Raw genomic sequence first — 17373 nt, forward strand, 5'->3', positions numbered from 1 at the left:
ATTCGTTAAAAACAAAAAAAAAAATGGGTATGTGTGTACATGTAAGTGTGTCCATGGGGGACAAACATAATCCTTTTTTTAAATTAAACAAAAAAAGAAATCTCTGTGTCTATGTGTTCACAAGTTCAGCTCCCCAGTGTCACCTCTGTCCCCATTCAGGAAAAGATGGGCATGTATGGTGGGCTGATTCGGTGGCACAATGGGCCACTTGACTTGACTTGCCCCCCAGGCTGCCAGCCCTCCCCTGACATCGCATTAAAGGCAACAAACACTTTTTTCTGGCACTGAGCAAGGGTTTCTTTTTAAGTATTGCATACCAAGTGATTTACACAGAACATGACACGATTTGGAAAGATCCTTTTTATTTAAGAAGCAGTAAAGGGCTATAAACCTTCAACATACTTTTTTTCAGAGAGGGTTTCTAGTGTAGAACATTTGTTCCTCAAAACAGCGACACGGACACGTAATGGTGCCAGTTATATGTAGATTAAATTACGCACCAAAGACGTTCGGTCACCTAGTTAGAACATCCATATATAAATAAAGAGAAGTTTAAAGTTTGCCTTGGATCCCCGGACTCTCCTCTTTCCAGACTGCAGGTACCAACATGCATATGGAACACCTTGTAAGATACTATTAGTAGCTGGTACTTGAACTGGATAAGGGCCCCTTTTATAGCGGGTGCGGTGTCAGCTTGGGTAGGTACAGGAGAAGCATTCTCAGCATACTCGGGGGTAAGGGGGGGTAGAGTAGAGGGATGGCAAGGTTTTGAGACTAACAAGACTATATTTGTACACTGATAAATCCCTACAAGGTGTGGGGAACAGGTATTTCCCTGGTATTTCAGGGACCAAGTCTTATATAGATAAACTGTGGATCATTTGCTTAGCTTCTTTATTCTTGAATCAACGCTGGCAAAATTGTCCTCCACGGTTGCCAGGTTGTCCTTCATGGTTTTCTGGACCTGCAGAGAATTCTAGATTTTAAATTAAATATTACAATGACATTTAACTCTATTCTATACAATTGCTTTGAAGTTATTAGTACAGCACATCATGCTCATTCCCATGCCTTGGGATTAAGATCAAAACATTTAATAACACAATTTGTCTAACAAACGATGACCAGCCATCAAAGATACTGTGCTTCAAGACCCTTCATCAGTAAGCAAAGTGTACAGAATTTTGAAACAAAGCTAAATAGGAAGAAGTCCTTCGTAAATAATGAGTCCAACAAGCAGCTGGGAGGATGGAGCAGGGAATAATTCCATGTTTCTCACCCCCTTAAAAGATTTAAAAGGATGCATGCTACATACCATGGCTAGGACACTTGTGTTATCCTTCAAAGAATTTGCTATCATCTGCTGCGTGGTGTCCAGGTGGGTGAGAAGCTGCCCAAACTGCATGGCTAAATGAATCCAGAAAACAAAGATCATTAGAGGGTGGAAACACTACATGCAAATAAATGGTGTACAAATATTATCCTTCTGCTTCACAAATCAAAATCAACTTTGAGTTTCTTGACTCATTTCCCTCACTATATTTCAATATTACTATCAAACTGAATAAAAATATGCATTATATTTATTATATTCCCCCCGTGGGAATTCCCGGCAAGGGATATTGTTAAAGCACATCGTGCAGACGTGCCGGCAGCGGGGGCTGTTTACGCGCATCGCTGCTGCCGGTGAACGTCTGCACGATGCGCTTAGACAACCTCCGGCACTCCCCCCATTGAAAGTGCCGGCAGGGGAGGCTGTCTGAGCGTATCAGAGAGTAGGATGCAGGTCCCCTGCGGGGGATCTGTATCCTAACCCTGCTGCCTGCCCGGGCGCTAGACCCCGAATATATATATATGTATTAATAACATTTCAACATTAACAGTTAATTACCTTGCTCATGCAGCTGTTTTAATGCCACCAGTCTCTGGACTACTTGCGGTAATGTATTAGACATTGAATCCCACTTCTGAACCACGTCGTATAGCTTGTGCACCTGGAAGACAGTGTAATTATTAGTGTGTTATGTCATTAGACTAAGGGGAAACCTACTAGGAAGCCGGTGGTGGATTGTAACCATGTATAAGCGTAGAATATCTCAACTACATTTCGTTGTTATGGAATTTCACACAATAACAGCAACGTATAATAAACCATATACATGGTGCTCGCTTGGATTTGTAACCCGATGACAAGAAAACCACGTCTTGTAAAGCATCTCAGGATGTTGCTGACAAGTCACATTGAGGTCAAGGCAGACAAAACGTTCTACTTATTACAGTATCTCTCTTTTCATGATGAACCCCACTTTTTCTTTTCTAGTTACACTTTTAGGTACGATATATCATAGCACCTGAAATCCTTCTTCATACCCGACAACACACATGCAGTACCTTGCTTTCCGTGTCTGCGTCTTCAATAGTTGCCTTGTGCTTTGCTATTTCATTCATCTTCCCCAGGACGCTCTTAAGAAATAAAAGATGACACCTACCGTTATAAACTACAACATTTCTCAAGCAGAAAGAAGAATTCATGGTTTGATATTTCATTTTAATGTTTAAATATAAATCCTTTAAAAGAGCATTTGTAGCAGTATTCTAAAACGTCTGCTTTGTTTCCTTTGGTTTTCCTTTAACAAGTACACCAGAAATGAGCCTTTACAGTAAAGACGCAACGCTATGACACATTTAGCTGATAGAATCCCCTTTTTCCATACCAGTTTTGAAAATGGAAAAAGTGAGTAATCTGTAAATGGCAAATTTACCTGCAGTCTGGCCTCAACTTGGTCCAGAGATGCAACATCCAACATGTTAACTTTAGCCTGTAGAATTTCAACAGTTTCCTAAAAAAAAAAACATTAAGCAGAATGATTTGCACAATGTCTTAAATATGGTTATATTTGATACAGGCAGTTATTCCCAGAAGCACTCGAAACATAAAAAACAGAATGCTAAAGTAATGTTACTAGCGTCTAAGATGGGGAAAGAAATCAAATCTCCAGAGATCAGATACAGAACAAAAAATTAATAAATCATAAGGAAATGCTCACTTCAAGAGCAGTACGGAGGTACACTATTAATACGACTGATAGGTAGCGAAAAAAACAGATTTAATTCCAGTACAGAGGTCCTTATTATAGACGTCCCTGATACATGGACAGCTAGTAGACCTATACATCTAACCAGTTTATTAATCCTAAGGGCTCCCCAAAATGATCAAACGTCTAAGATAAAAAAGCCCTAACTAGTCTTCTGTAAAAGGGACGAAAAGCGGCTGCTAAGCTACGCTGTAGAATCAGCAAAATAAGAAAAAGCCTGATGTGCTCTCTGCAGTATGAATGGCTTCCTCAGGGGTACAGAGCAATCACAGGGAAAGTTCCCGGGTCGTTTTGAAGGAACACGGGACCACCCAACCTCGCCGTCAAATGGTCAATACTGAGGGATCACTTCAATGAGACAAGACGTAAATGTGCCGTACATGGGCAGTAAATGTAACGCGATCATGCTCAATCACAGCACAGACAGCGTTACCAGATGAGGTATAAATTACCTGGGTCAGGTTAAACACAGAACATACTTCGCTCCATAAACAATACTAATAATACAGACACAGAGGAGAAAATATCTTAACTGGTGAATAAAGCTACCAAACCAGAGATCAAGATGAATATTCATTAACTCCTACTTATAGACTGTAAAACCACTTAAGAACATATGTTCACCAGACTGAAAACCCCAGTATTTTAAATGTATGCATATCCAGCTCATAACTCACTGCTGTTTAATTCAATCAGTGGTCAAATATACATTAATACAAAATACCTCCAATTAAATATCATCATGAATGACAAAATCTATAATGAATCAAATTCTAAATACATTTTATATTATTTTAATGTCGTGTAAATTATGTGTTTCATTATAATGGGGTGTATAAAGAGTTCATGTGCAGATTTTATAGATCGAAAATAAGTCTCCTCAAAGCAATTTAATACCAAGGTTGCTCTATCTAGTCATGCTGGGCCGCAGCATATTGGCCAATTTGGGTTGCTACGGCTTAGGTACACAAACTCAAGTCATTTTTAGAATAAACTGGATGTGATCTAGGGCAAAGTATCCACATTTTTCCAAGATGTCGATTTGATGAGGTATATTATTATACAAGGATTCCACATCAAAGCTTGCCGGGTAAGCATCAAATGATATTGTGATGATGGAGAGTTTTTGAATCACCTGCTTTGTGTCTCGCTCCCAGAATTTTACCTGTTCAATGAGTCTTAACTAGAATAAACTGAAATTAGGAACCCAATCTCTTTGCCCTATAATAATATCTCTCGTAATTCACATAATGTTGGGGTAGGATGTTTCTGTAGGGTGTGGAAGCCTGTGTGTCTGACAGCATGTCTATGCAGAATCTGTGTTGCATTCATAACAACATTTCCTCCTTTATCGGAGGGTTTCATTACAAGGGATTTATTAGTTTTTACATCCTGAAAGGACTGAGAAATATTGGGATGAACCGACAGGATGAAGGGGTTCAATTTCTCACTCTACTCAGTAGCCAGATGGACGAATAGATCTATATACTGGATGACTCCGTGAATGATGTTGTGTATCGGATACTTACCATCAGACCAGATCCTTGTAGGCCAACAGTAAGGGGATTCTGGAAGAACAAAGGAAAATGTAAAAACGGCATGCATATTTATACACTTTCATAACACGACGAGGTGTCGCAATGTGTTAACGTGCCTGCGTGTCCTGATCACAGCGCACTGCTGCTTCAAGCTCTCCCAGCCGCTTCTCCAGCTCTGCAACCTGTAACAGAGTTATTCAGACAGTAAGATGTGTTACTTGCTTGTAATACAGATAAAAGCTTAGATCACTGCCTAACGCATCCTTGCATGACTAGAAATAAATGTGCGAGACTGGCTCAGAGGTCTTTATTGGCAGGAAACTAGGAGAAATTTTTGCTTAAAGCATTGCGCTAGCTTTTTGTTCTAATGTATGTAGTCAATGGTTAGACCATAAATACCAATAATGATCCAGTAGGTTACTTCTATAAATATCCAACTGTGCCTATTTGAGTCATTTAGTAAGTGAGGTTGCTGGGAGCACCAATGTTCGCTCATGTATAAGCTCTGAGAGCATACATAGATGAGCTGTCATGGGAGACTTTACCCAAGACAAACGGAGAAATAAAATAGGATTCTTTGACAAATGCCTCTTGTGACCGGGCAAAAAGTGCAATAGCATACATGTAAAGAATGGAGGAGAAGCATGTTCTATTTCAGACATAATTTGGAAAATGGGGACTTCTGGTGACTTTTTATCCAAGTGTAGCCCCATTTCCACAAACGACGTTGAGCTTACCTTTGCGGCCTGGGAAAATTTGGTTTGCTCAGGACGGCAGTGTAACTCGTATGTCACCACATTGCCCGTTTCTGGGGCAGGAACCTTTGCCGGAGTTTTCCCTTCTGGACCTTTTCTGGTCTTGGCAACATCCAGCTGAGTCAACAGACGCCTTAAAAAGGAAACCCCCACAAAATACTTCCATAAATGAGCAACGTGAAGCTGTTTTTCTTTTAAAATCGTGTTTCATCTTCTTATCTACATCTGATTTGCTTTATATTTACAACTTCTTTACACATTTTACTGTAGGTTTACAGTGTCATTAACAATAAGCCCATTCACATGACCTGCCTTTCTAAGACTAAAACAATTAAAATCTGCATGCAATAAAAAGAAAGATTCTTAAAAAGGTCATGATCCTGGGTTAGCATCAGAGATTAAATATGATAAAACTCAACCTACTGTGCAAGGGCCCCATCAGGATCTGAAAGATTGATGGCAGCATCAGGGCCCAACAACTTCTCCAAGTGGGTAGACACCAACTGCTGCTTTAAACCGGCCACTTGCTTGGCTAAAGCCACGGGGGTGAGCTTCTCTTCAGTGGCCGATTCTTTCACTGTGCTCTGAAAGGCAAATACACTGGGCTATACAACCGATACCACACTTATAGAGACTGACTGCCGGCTGCCACACAGCCCAGCTATTACTCCTATCTGGCTATAAACAATAAGCAGGACTCTGTTGTTTCTTAGTATAAAGTCTTGCCTGGAGATAGAATGATAGGAGCCATGGCTACTTGGCTCAAAGAATTTGTCCAGTCCAGGTCAAGGCAACGGTCAATTAACATATAAGCCCACAGAATCTCACCTGTATCTTCTCTATCTCTTGTGTCAGCTCTTGGACTTCATGCAGCAGTCGCTGATATTTCTGTTGTGGGGTTTCCTTTAATCCAATTCCTTCACCAAGCTAAAAGGAAATGAACACATATGAATTAATTAAAAGGGCCAAACTTGTATTAAAAGTGTGTGTGTATAAATCACATAGAAATAGAATACATCTAAAAGTAAAAAAGGAAATAGTCCCCAAATACTATGCACCCCTCTCCGTAGAAAAAGTTATGGCTCACCAACTCAAAACTATTAAAACAAAATAAGCTAAACAAAGTAAGAAATCCCTAATACATAGTAGTCAGACTACCAGCAAGGGCCTTATGGATTAGTTGTTTTGAGAGAATTTTACTTGGCGTTGTCAAGGCAGCGGATGCTGTTGGAAACAGGAAAATATATTGCATATATAGAATAACCCCATTAAAGCCCAATGGACGAAAGTATTTATTATGCAAGCAAAATCCCTGAACCGGCCTAGTGGACTGATATACTGTCTTAGAGAAGTGGATAAATACGTGAACAAAATTATTAAAATAAACCTTTGTAAGATACGTACTATTTCATATTCGCCTGACTCATAACCGGTTCTCTTGGACTTGCTGATTCGATCAGAGAAATCTAGGTAAGGGGGGAAAATGATTTTAGTGTGATATGTATCACAACACCATAGAAGATTTACCATGCAAGCAGCAGGCAGAATGGATGGGTTTTACGGTCCCATAGTCTGGACTGCCAGACACGCGATGATATAATTATATGATGCGACAACTTAATAACCATGTAGGGTTATCCTGACACAACGCGCTGGTATAAAGTACACACTTTCTAGTATTAGAGACACACCTTCGCCTGGTTCTGTAACACAAGGCTTTCTGGGAACGGTATGCATTCACACTTACCCAAACCCCTGGTACTGACTTTCTTGTCCTTAAACTTGTCGTAAGCTGCATTGGGGTTAACAATAATATGCTCCACACTAGTGCTGGTCAGTTCCTCCTAAATTAAACAACACGGGAGAGGTATTAATTGCCAACTGCAAAGTTAGAATCATTCTTGCATTCTATTGAGCAAATAAAATAGCTCATTCATACAGATCCCAGATGGTTTATAAATGTGGTCAAGGCAATATTAAAGATGTCTCAGGGTAAAAATGGTTCTGTACGTGTAACAATTCTGTACCCCCAGGCAAAACTCATTAATTTTACATAGTTCAGCTGCCTTATGCTTATACCTCCCCATCTTGGTTTTTTTTTTTTTTGATAAGCCAGGAATCAAAAGGCGTTTGTAAAATAAAAAGTTTTCAATCGTTTCCCAAGAACTGGAAGAAAAGTCTGAAGATCAGGATCTTCGAGGCCAGAATGAGAAGTCTCTTAAACGCAAATACTATGTTAATGCTTCGCAATCTACGTTAACCATGAAAAATTCTAACGGCCCCTTTATCGACACAATTTATTCTTCGGTCTGCCGGCTGGGAGTACACTACTGTTAAAAGTACGACAACCATTTTTAGGCATTTGTACCCTTCAAAGAGCAGATCAGTCATACAAGAAAACAAAATCAAACAAAAACACACGATTCTTCCTATAATTGTTAGTTTTAACAGAACTTATTTTCTGTGAAATACAAGAGAAAATAAATCAAACATGATTCCCGGATTCAGTACATGTACACTAAGCAGATTTACATAAAGACAAGTTTCAATCATATGGTTATGAAAAAAAGGCATAATTACGGGGGAAACGCATACAGCAATAGCAAAAGAACAGAAAAATAGCTTTCTGAGGATCCATGCAGATGGAACAATTCACATGCTTGTAAGAAAAATGGAATTTTGCTTATATTTCCCACAAAAAACGCAAGAACATGGTATGGCGTTAGCGCCAGCCTTTGGCGTTTCTGAAACTACAGCTTGTATCGCTCTCAGATGCCAATGCCGTTTCGGAAAAGCCCTGAATATCCATCCGTTGGTCCTTCTTGTTCACAGGGCTCTGCAGTTTTGGTGACCATGCCATTACTGCTTCTACATTCTTTACAATTTGTTTTGTTATACTGTATAATTAATCTATACAGTTATAAAAAACCTGTAAAACATACTGAAATACACATTTCACAGGTAGTGTTCTGCAATTTACACTGTATTTGTAATCCCCGTGTACATTAAATTTAAGGTTATACTTAATATTTGGTCCACAAAAAAAAAAAGCCTAAATAAGGAATGTAAGCAATGTTTTATATAAGAAAGGAGATCTGGACTATAAAGGGGTGACTTGGGTCTTCACTACAAATGTAACAGCTCATTCTCCCATATATCTACAGAATAGTAGATGGACCACATTTATTTTATATGTATTTATAACTGTGGTCAGGTACCTATGTGTTATTTGTATGTCAGACAACAGCAGACAGCTACTGCGGTGACCGTGCAATCAGATAACCTCACCGAGCTTCAGAGGAACAGCAGGAACAATCTAGACATAAACCTTGCGACAGGGCAACAATAGGAGACCAAAGTACACAAGTAATGAATTGTCCCTGAAATGATGTTATTAAGGCGGACAAGATCTCAACAGAAGAACATACTGAGCAGACTGAGTTAGGAACATCAACATCTAAGACGTCAGCTTCTTGTCCCATGCAATGATGTCCGCTGTACTAAAATGTGTGCCTCAGAATAAACACATTTAAAATTCTAAACGTAATGAATCAGTTGCTGAAGAACTCCCCCAGGAAGAAATCGGACTAACAATACTTTAAGGGCTACTTCAATTTTGTCCATCTATTATTTTTTTTTCCAATAAGACTCTTGAGGGTCATGCTGTTCATATTGATGCCACCTAATTAGAGTTGTATTCTTCGGCCCCTGATCCACTCCTGTCATTCTCTCACGCTAAATTATTTAAACATTATATATATATATATATACACGGCAAATAATATTGCGTAAGCTATTTTTTATGAGCAGCAAATGAAATTTGACCATTAAATGAAGACCTTGCTTGCTGAGCATGTTGGAATCAAGGTAACGGCATGCATTTTATTGGGAAAATGTTATCGGAACTAATGCACTAAAGGGTCACAGGCGAATGACAATGGAATTGAAGTACAGACACACAGCAGTCGAGGCACAGCGACAGAGGCACATAGTAGCAGACTGCTTACCAGCTCCTTGCAGATTCCCCAAGAGGTGACAGAAAAATAACAAAAAAAACATACGTTAAAAAGAGGAAGAAAAAAAAAAGAATTGGTATTAGAAGATTATAAACATGCAACAACTTCACAATTAGCTCACAGTACCTGAAATGCCCAAAGATTCAAACAGACAACAGCTAACAAGCATTGCAAGCTTGCGTTTTTAGAACATAGTTTGTTACATTTATATCATATATACATATAAGTTATATGTATATATTGCAAATGACACCAATATGTTCGATTCCATTGATATACATAAATGTATGCAGGCTCTGTTAAATTTGTTTAAATACACCCAAATCGTAATAGATAGATTTACAGTAAATATACATTATGATAGCCCTGCAATGCCACTTGGTAGTTACCTTATACCTGTGACATAATAAAAGGACCTATAGTATATAAGTATATGATATATAGCAGTAGTGCCATTTCATATGCAGGTTTAGTGATGGAACATGGGCATTAATGGAAAGCTGGTCAGTAAGCTGGTGTCACACTGAGAACAGACAAGGTTAGTTCAGTAAGAGGGGAAAAAACTCAACGTCGTAATTATCTCCATCATAGATTCAGTATTAACTGCTTATATAATATAAGGGTTTATTCAACAAAGGAAGCGCGAAACGTGCTTTCCTTCCCCTCACTATTGATTATGAAGTGCCTTCCCTGGCAGGTCTTTCAAGCAAGAATAGGTGACCCAGCCCTGTATGATGCGGGCGAGGAGACATTTGACTATTCAACTATACATTATACATGGCCAGCCATGCTCTTCTTGCAGCAGAAGCTCACTGGAGTTGGACCTTCATAATGAATAGTGACGCAAGAAAGTTGAAACCACTTTCCTATAAACTCATGCGAAGACTCTTCCCTTTAGTGAATAAACCCCAGTGTCTCAGACTGTGTTTCTGATACAAACCAAGTTTAGAGACTTGCAGGGACTTCTGGATATACAGTATAAGAGGAAACAGTATTTGGTGTTTTGCCAAGGTTAACAATAAGAGATAAAATATACTGAGTGGCGGGCAAAATGTCTATCTCTAAAACTGTGGTTTGTCATTAACATTATAGCTTAGAATCTGCTCAGAAAACTCACCTCGGATCGCTACCCAAAGTACCCACCTTGCAGAAAAACGGGGGTGACGAAGCCCAAAGATTTGATATTTTAGGACTTTTAATAAAACATGTATTCAATTTAGGGTAAGACATACTTCTTCTATATGTACATGGTCATCCATGAGCATTCATTGGGTACTGACCTTTTTAATTATACCTTTTTTTGGATACAGATGGGGTGTGAAGGAGTAAACGAAATGAAAGGTGTAACAGGCAACGGGAAAACATGTGGCTGTTACAGACACTAATGGCCTGAATAGAGCTAGAACATGCTTACCTTGGATTTTCTACACTTAATCACCATCCAGTGATTAGATTGATGGACAATAATGTCCTTCATGGCACCAGGCAGATGTGACTGCTCATTATAGCATCAACTGCTAAGTACAGCCCTGTTGACTGGCAATACTGACCAGCTTGGGTTAATTTCAACTATACTCCTTAACCTTAAAAGCCCACCTTCAATGGCTCCATGCAAGAAGAACATTTTAACTTATTGTAACATAAAAATGGAAGACTGACATTACCAATACATGATGAAAACATAGCCGGTGCATGCAATCAATCAGTCACTGTATGAACCTTTTCATTTCTCACACATAATTATAATCACATTATGATTCATTGATCAGTCTTTATAGAACATATAATTCAACTTTACATCTGCATTGAGGAAAAAAGATTAGGTAATTGTACAAAAAATAAACACACACCACAGATCTAAAGGGGATTAGCAAATAATTAAGTAAAATAATAAAACCGCAAATGCGGAAAATGAAATTGCATGCAATAATTCAAAATCAGGAAAAAGCATGCAGAAAAAGAAGCATGAGAAGTCTTACTTGTGCAAACTAGCGTCCAGGCACGGTGGTCAAAAAGGGAGGTGGGAGAGTGTTAGGAAGACATAAGTAAATTAACATGTGCAACGGCTTTAATACAACTAAACATTAGTAAAAGGAATCCCTAAGCAATAACATGACGGAGCTGGTATGGAGCATGGAGGTACGGGAGACCGGCGGCCTACATTACTGTCTACAGCCAGCGCTGATGAATATTCAAATTGCTTTCTCAATAAGGGTTTTTTTTGTTATAAAATAGTAGTAAAGAAGGCATGGGCCACCATTTTTTCCCCGGACATCAATATGAAGCATTTTCCAAAACAAGGACCTTAAAGTAAACTATAAAGCATCTGGTTAATGTGGATGGAGCGCGAGTTTATAAAGCCTAGCTGGCAAGGTTTTGTAAGGCGAAGGGCTACGCATAATTTCATTGGGCTACTTCACTCTGAACGTATGGATTTTTCAGATTGGCATGCACAGGCCCCAACCTATCTCAAATCCTCTAGCCACCAGTTTGAGAGAAGTGTTGTAGACCACAGGAGTCAACGTAGAGTAACAGCAACGTGCATACATTACATACTAGTTTGATGCCCAGAAAATATGTTATAGTGAGCTCTCTAGACGTGTCCATTGTATAAAGGTTTAGACTCCTAGCTCCGTTACTACACCCATCATGTGATTGCTTTGGGGTATTTCTGCAGGTGCGCTCATAACATTGTAGACATGTACATACATTGCATTTTAGGATATGTGCTAGATCACAATTATTATAAACCCTTCAGCACTTACCAATTACAACCACGACAAAAACCCTTTGAGTTAGTTACACAGAAGCCCAATTCCCTGTGGTGTCACGCAATTTATCAAAGCCGTACAAGAACACACACAACGGAGCTACTGGGAACTAATCGCTCTTTGAGAACTCGAAGACGTATCAATAAAAAGTTACACGTGTAATAATAATAAAATGTTACATACCAACAGTAATAATTTTAGGAGTCTTAGCTCACCATGTACTAGTCACCACATGTGATCTGTAATATATGGCACAGCATAAATAATATACATCAAACAAAATCATATTGTAGAGGAACGGCAATTGGTCGTTTAACTAATTGCTGGAGCACTGTAAGCCCCCTGAATGTGAGGAACCATGGCTCCTAAAATCACCACTGCTGGAACTTAACATCTTTTTACTATTCTACAGACAAGTGACTAAGGAAATTTGCATTTCAGTGATGCCGTGAAGTAAACGTGTGGCTCAGAACACTGCAAACGTTTTTCAACTTAAGCTAAAAATAATGGATTTTTTTTTTTGCCCTTTCTTAAGAGAACAATATACTTTTATAGGCATGAATAGCTGGACATCAGCATTATCTGTAATATTAAGGCAATGCATTAGCATTAGGAATCACACTCACTTGTTTTCTATCATATTTTTAGGGAGTAAGTATAAAGATGTTTGTCTCGATACAAATCACAAAGAAAGACTAGCTTGTTCCACATTCGGTACATAGGGTGCTGGCAGCATTTTTTTGTAATCAATTTGGTTTTAATAATTCATGTCTCTGTTATATGGTGATTTGGCAGTAAATAAATATACTTTTGAACATTGTTATGAACACTATTCAAATATGTGCAGTGGTCAATTTGACCAAAATAGAGTAATCTGTTCTGAGGAACATACATATATTATCATCTTTTTTTCATATAGCGCCAACAATTTACATTTATATATGAATCTAACATTCTGAAGGAACCCAGATTCATTATTTAATTCACTGTTAAAGATAGGGACTCATCTAACCTCCTATTCCCAATACTTACAGCGAGTGTCTGTTTTAAGTATAGTTTCCAGCACAGTACTGGCCTATATGGGGTTGTTCACTAAATGGCGACTTTGCAGGCAACTTACATAAAGTCGAAGCTTTTCAACTACCTGAATCCTCTATACATTATAAAGGAAGAACTGAGAACATTTCTCAGGGAAGAAGGGCCAAGCTGAAACCAAGTACAGTGAGATTTCATAAACTTAATGACGCATTATGCAGGGCTTTTTTCTTCCATTTATATTTGAAGAATGGATCTCTGAAGTCTTGAAAGCTTATCCGGCTCTTCATCTTATATTACCATGGCTTTATGTCTGTAGTTCTCTCCCATGGAAATGGCCACGTAATTTCTGTATAATAACGGCACTGTGCTTTCAGTAGTCCAGTAATTATGTGAACCATGCAGTGAATGATCTGCCAAGTTGCATCTGAAATACCAATTGGCATGGCTGCTTATATTGGCTAAAGTAAACCGAGAAGAGATTACTGGACTTACCGCGTCAAATTCTGCCTGATCATCCTCGGGCAAGTCACTGGTCTCATACACATCAGGCTCATTCCTAGCCTAAAACAAGCAAAACAAAGAATTATTATATATGTTCAGGATGGCAAATCCAATCAACCCCTTCTATGCAGACTGTTATTCACCAAATGGCTCTTACCAAATTTATAATACATATATATTTACACACACACATATCTCAAATATAAGATCTAGCTCATCCCATGCATATATCAAATAATTCCAGGATTATTACGAGTGATAAGAGTTGAGAAATCACACCTACATTGAAAGTCCCTGATATTATAACTTTTAAGTAGATTTAATGTTTTGCATCTTCTGAAAACAGAACAAATGCTACCCTTGGGGGGGGGGTTAAAATGAGCCTAAATAACTTAAAAAGATGCAGACAGCATGCGTTCCCCGTCTAAGTCAATTATTAATGCATTTTGGTTTTGTTATTATGGATTTGTTTTAGCACAGCTTTTTTGTTTTACTGTAACAAATTACTAAATACAATATCCCATAACAGGACTGCCAAACATTACAGAATAACCATTAACATTTTCTAAAATTAGATAGGAGAATGTCACTTTCCAGACAATAAATTATTTTCAAGGTGGTCTCAATACACAGAAAAACAGAATTTGAAGGCAGATAAGACCCATTTGACACATCTAGTCCCATTTTTTGTAGACCTTAAATCAGTCCGTGGTATTGTTTTAGATTGAGGGTAGCTCTCTACCTTCCACATGCATGTTCAAATTCATGTATTAGCCTCTAACACTTCCATTCCACTTATCTACCACCCTCTTAGTAAAGTAAAACTTCATTCCATCACACTTAAGCCTTTGCCCCTCTAGTTTTAGAGTATGCCCTCTTGTTCTAACATTTTTTCAACTCTTAAAAAAATATCCTTAGAATGGGACATATTTCTTAATTATGATATATACATATTATATTAAGGGGACTCATGATGGTGGAGCATCACCTTAGAAGACGGAGGGGTGATATGACCAAAACGTATGATGCTCTCCTACCAACTCTTTCTTTAGTGACCTCAAAGAGACCAAACATTAGGTCTTTCTCAAAACTGACCATATGCACTCTAGAAACTCGAATGTAATTGAACCCCATTCAGTAAAGGAGGCGAGTATTAAATGAACTATAGCTTAAACCTTGGTGTACACATGATATATGTACATGCAAAGGCTTATGAGTAGACGCCGATTAGGCTTAAATGACAAAATAAGTGAAATCTCAATTCCTCACATACAAACTAAGCTCTTTCTGTAAGTCTTCCTGACAGCGATCGTCATCATCTTATTTCACTGCCAGTAAAAAAGAGCTCTGAGCACAAGCTAAAGATTGTTCAGCCAACGCCCGCTGCTCAAATACGAAAGACAGGAAAGGCAAAAGGGATAATAAATATGATTTTCCAAGACATTATTCATCTAAATGCTTAACACAACAAGCTTACCTCAGTGAAGTATCTCAATAGGCTATCAAAATGGCATTGTCTATTCAAGGTGAGTTTTTAAAGGGTCAGTAATGTAATATTTTGTGCCACTGCACCCTGTCGAAACGACAAATAAGCATCGTTACACAAGGCCGTGTGTTCCGTTTTGTTGCTGTACGTATTATCCGGCTGAAACGGAAGAGATCTTTGCGGTGCTAAAAGTTGATGTGACATCTTTTTCTATGTTGACCTGAACCAATATTTTGACATTTACAGCAGCGATGAACAAATCTCAGACGCCAGACAACCACGGCTTCTAGGCTCTTAACTTTTGGTGCTATTCCATGTTGATCTCTTGGGATGGAACTCTTTGCGGTTCCTTATCCCCTTAAGGACTGCTTCTTTACTTTTAAACATTTTTATCGAGTTTCCAAACAGAACCAGACTGCTTTTTAATTTTTGAACCCTTCGTGACTCGTGTTTTAATATTTCTGCAGTTTTTGTGTTTAGCTGTAATTTTGTTATCTCTCATTTAGTGAACCCACTCAAGATAGAGAGATATATATATATTATATAATATATATATATATATATATATATATATATATATATATATATATACATATACACACACACACACACACAAAAGCTAATAAAAAAATTTACAAGATTTTAATATTTGCCCTGAGTTTTAATGCCCAATGTTTTAATGCTGTTTTGCAAGTTATAGGGCAATAAGTATAAGTAGCATATTGCTATTTTGAAACAATTTTTTCCAAATCTAGCCATCCTATGTCCATGTCCTATTTGGGACATCTTTGAAGCCGGCCAATTCAATTTGCCTCCATTAAACCATATATTTTCAAAAAACAGACACCTCAGGGTATTTCATGGTGGTACTTTTACTTTCCTTGCACTAAATTTACTATCAGGTTTTGTCTCTTAATGACCATGTCGATAGTCATTAAGAGATTTAAAAAAAAAACAGAAGCATATGACTCGACGGCAGATAAGATGCATTCTAAGCATCTAATATGCCCATTTTTCCTGATGTAAAGAGTGAAACCTTTACAGTCTTTGACCTGGTCTTAGACCCTACAGCTAGGCAATCTAGGTATCTAGCTTCACATATTGGTAATTGGTATTGTTTTATCAAACTAGTGCAGTAATATTGTATGTCTAACAACACACACACTTACACGCTACACAACACGCGTAGCAAACACAACAGTGTAGCAAACAACAACACAACAGTGTAGCAAACAACAACACAACAGTGTAGCAAACACAAAACAACAGTGTAGCAAACACAACACAACAGTGTAGCAAACACAACACAACAGTGTAGCAAACACAACACAACAGTGTAGCAAACACAATAGGCTTTTCTTTCCGCACACACAGAGAGTACCAGCCATAGGTTTCATAATCTCATTTAAAGCAGGGATCCCCACATACATTGCTATTGATTATGGGAGGCCTATCATGCCATTCTAAGAATGTCCTACTGATAACACGGACATTGCTTAACGTAATGGCAACAGCACACAGCCGTGTATTCCTACACACAGGGCTTGTATGAAATGGACTGATGTGTATGTACAGTATGCACACACAGCACGCCGCCTGTCACTGCTCCGGCTGCACACACTGACTGCTTGCGGCACCGGGCCTGGGAGTCCACGGGGTGCGAGGGATGGGGTCCAGACACTGGGTACTCACGATGCCCGGCAGGTCGGCGTACTTTGGGTCGGCCATGTCTCTTGTATGAGCTGTCAGGAGGGGCCGGGGCGTGGCTCACTGCAGTGGGGGATAACACGAGCTTATGGGGGGGGGACAGCGTAGACTCCGAACAGACGGTAACGGCTCAATCTGCTAGCATCAATAAAACCGTGAATAACCGAGTATAAAAAGGAGTAAAAAAAACACAAAACACCGGAACCGGTACTGAGGAGCAGTCACTGGCACACAGCAAAATCTCGTGAGAGACAGAACGAACGGCCGTGACGTCACTCACCGCGGTGCCCACTGGGATATGTAGTCCATATTGTGTTGCTTCTAGTGGAGATGTTTGCAGATTTCAGGAGATTCGCGAATATCTTCTTGTAGATCAGCGTACTTTATTGATGACTCTGATAAGATCGATTATAATTAAGTTACAATAAATTTTACACACTTAAGGTGTTTATTCACCCAATGTAAT

At 38.7% G+C, this 17373-nt stretch overlaps 1 protein-coding gene across 3 annotated transcripts; it reads right to left on the reverse strand.

Annotated features, from left to right (window-relative positions):
* Positions 1 to 877: 877 nt before the first annotated feature.
* Positions 878 to 16928, reverse strand: LOC149285216 (dynactin subunit 2-A). 3 transcript variants are annotated; one of them, XM_089495634.1, is made up of 16 exons: positions 16893 to 16928; positions 13706 to 13774; positions 11384 to 11392; positions 9396 to 9401; positions 7136 to 7232; positions 6793 to 6854; positions 6217 to 6315; positions 5812 to 5972; positions 5371 to 5521; positions 4750 to 4815; positions 4625 to 4663; positions 2763 to 2840; positions 2392 to 2463; positions 1892 to 1994; positions 1316 to 1407; positions 878 to 964 (listed from the first exon to the last, which is right to left on the reverse strand). In XM_089495634.1, the coding sequence occupies exons 1-16, from the start codon at positions 16926 to 16928 to the stop codon at positions 878 to 880; spliced, it is 1227 nt and encodes a 408-aa protein (XP_089351760.1). The 3 variants fall into 3 exon arrangements, with proteins under 3 accessions (XP_089351760.1, XP_089351761.1, XP_089351762.1); XM_089495635.1 differs by lacking the exon at positions 11384 to 11392; XM_089495636.1 differs by lacking the exons at positions 9396 to 9401; positions 11384 to 11392.
* Positions 16929 to 17373: the final 445 nt, after the last annotated feature.

The sequence above is a fragment of the Sceloporus occidentalis genome, unplaced genomic scaffold, assembly GCF_023333645.1.
Source record: "Sceloporus occidentalis isolate IW3139 unplaced genomic scaffold, rSceOcc1.0.p SCAF_82, whole genome shotgun sequence".
NCBI classification, from domain to species: Eukaryota; Metazoa; Chordata; class Lepidosauria; order Squamata; family Phrynosomatidae; genus Sceloporus; species Sceloporus occidentalis.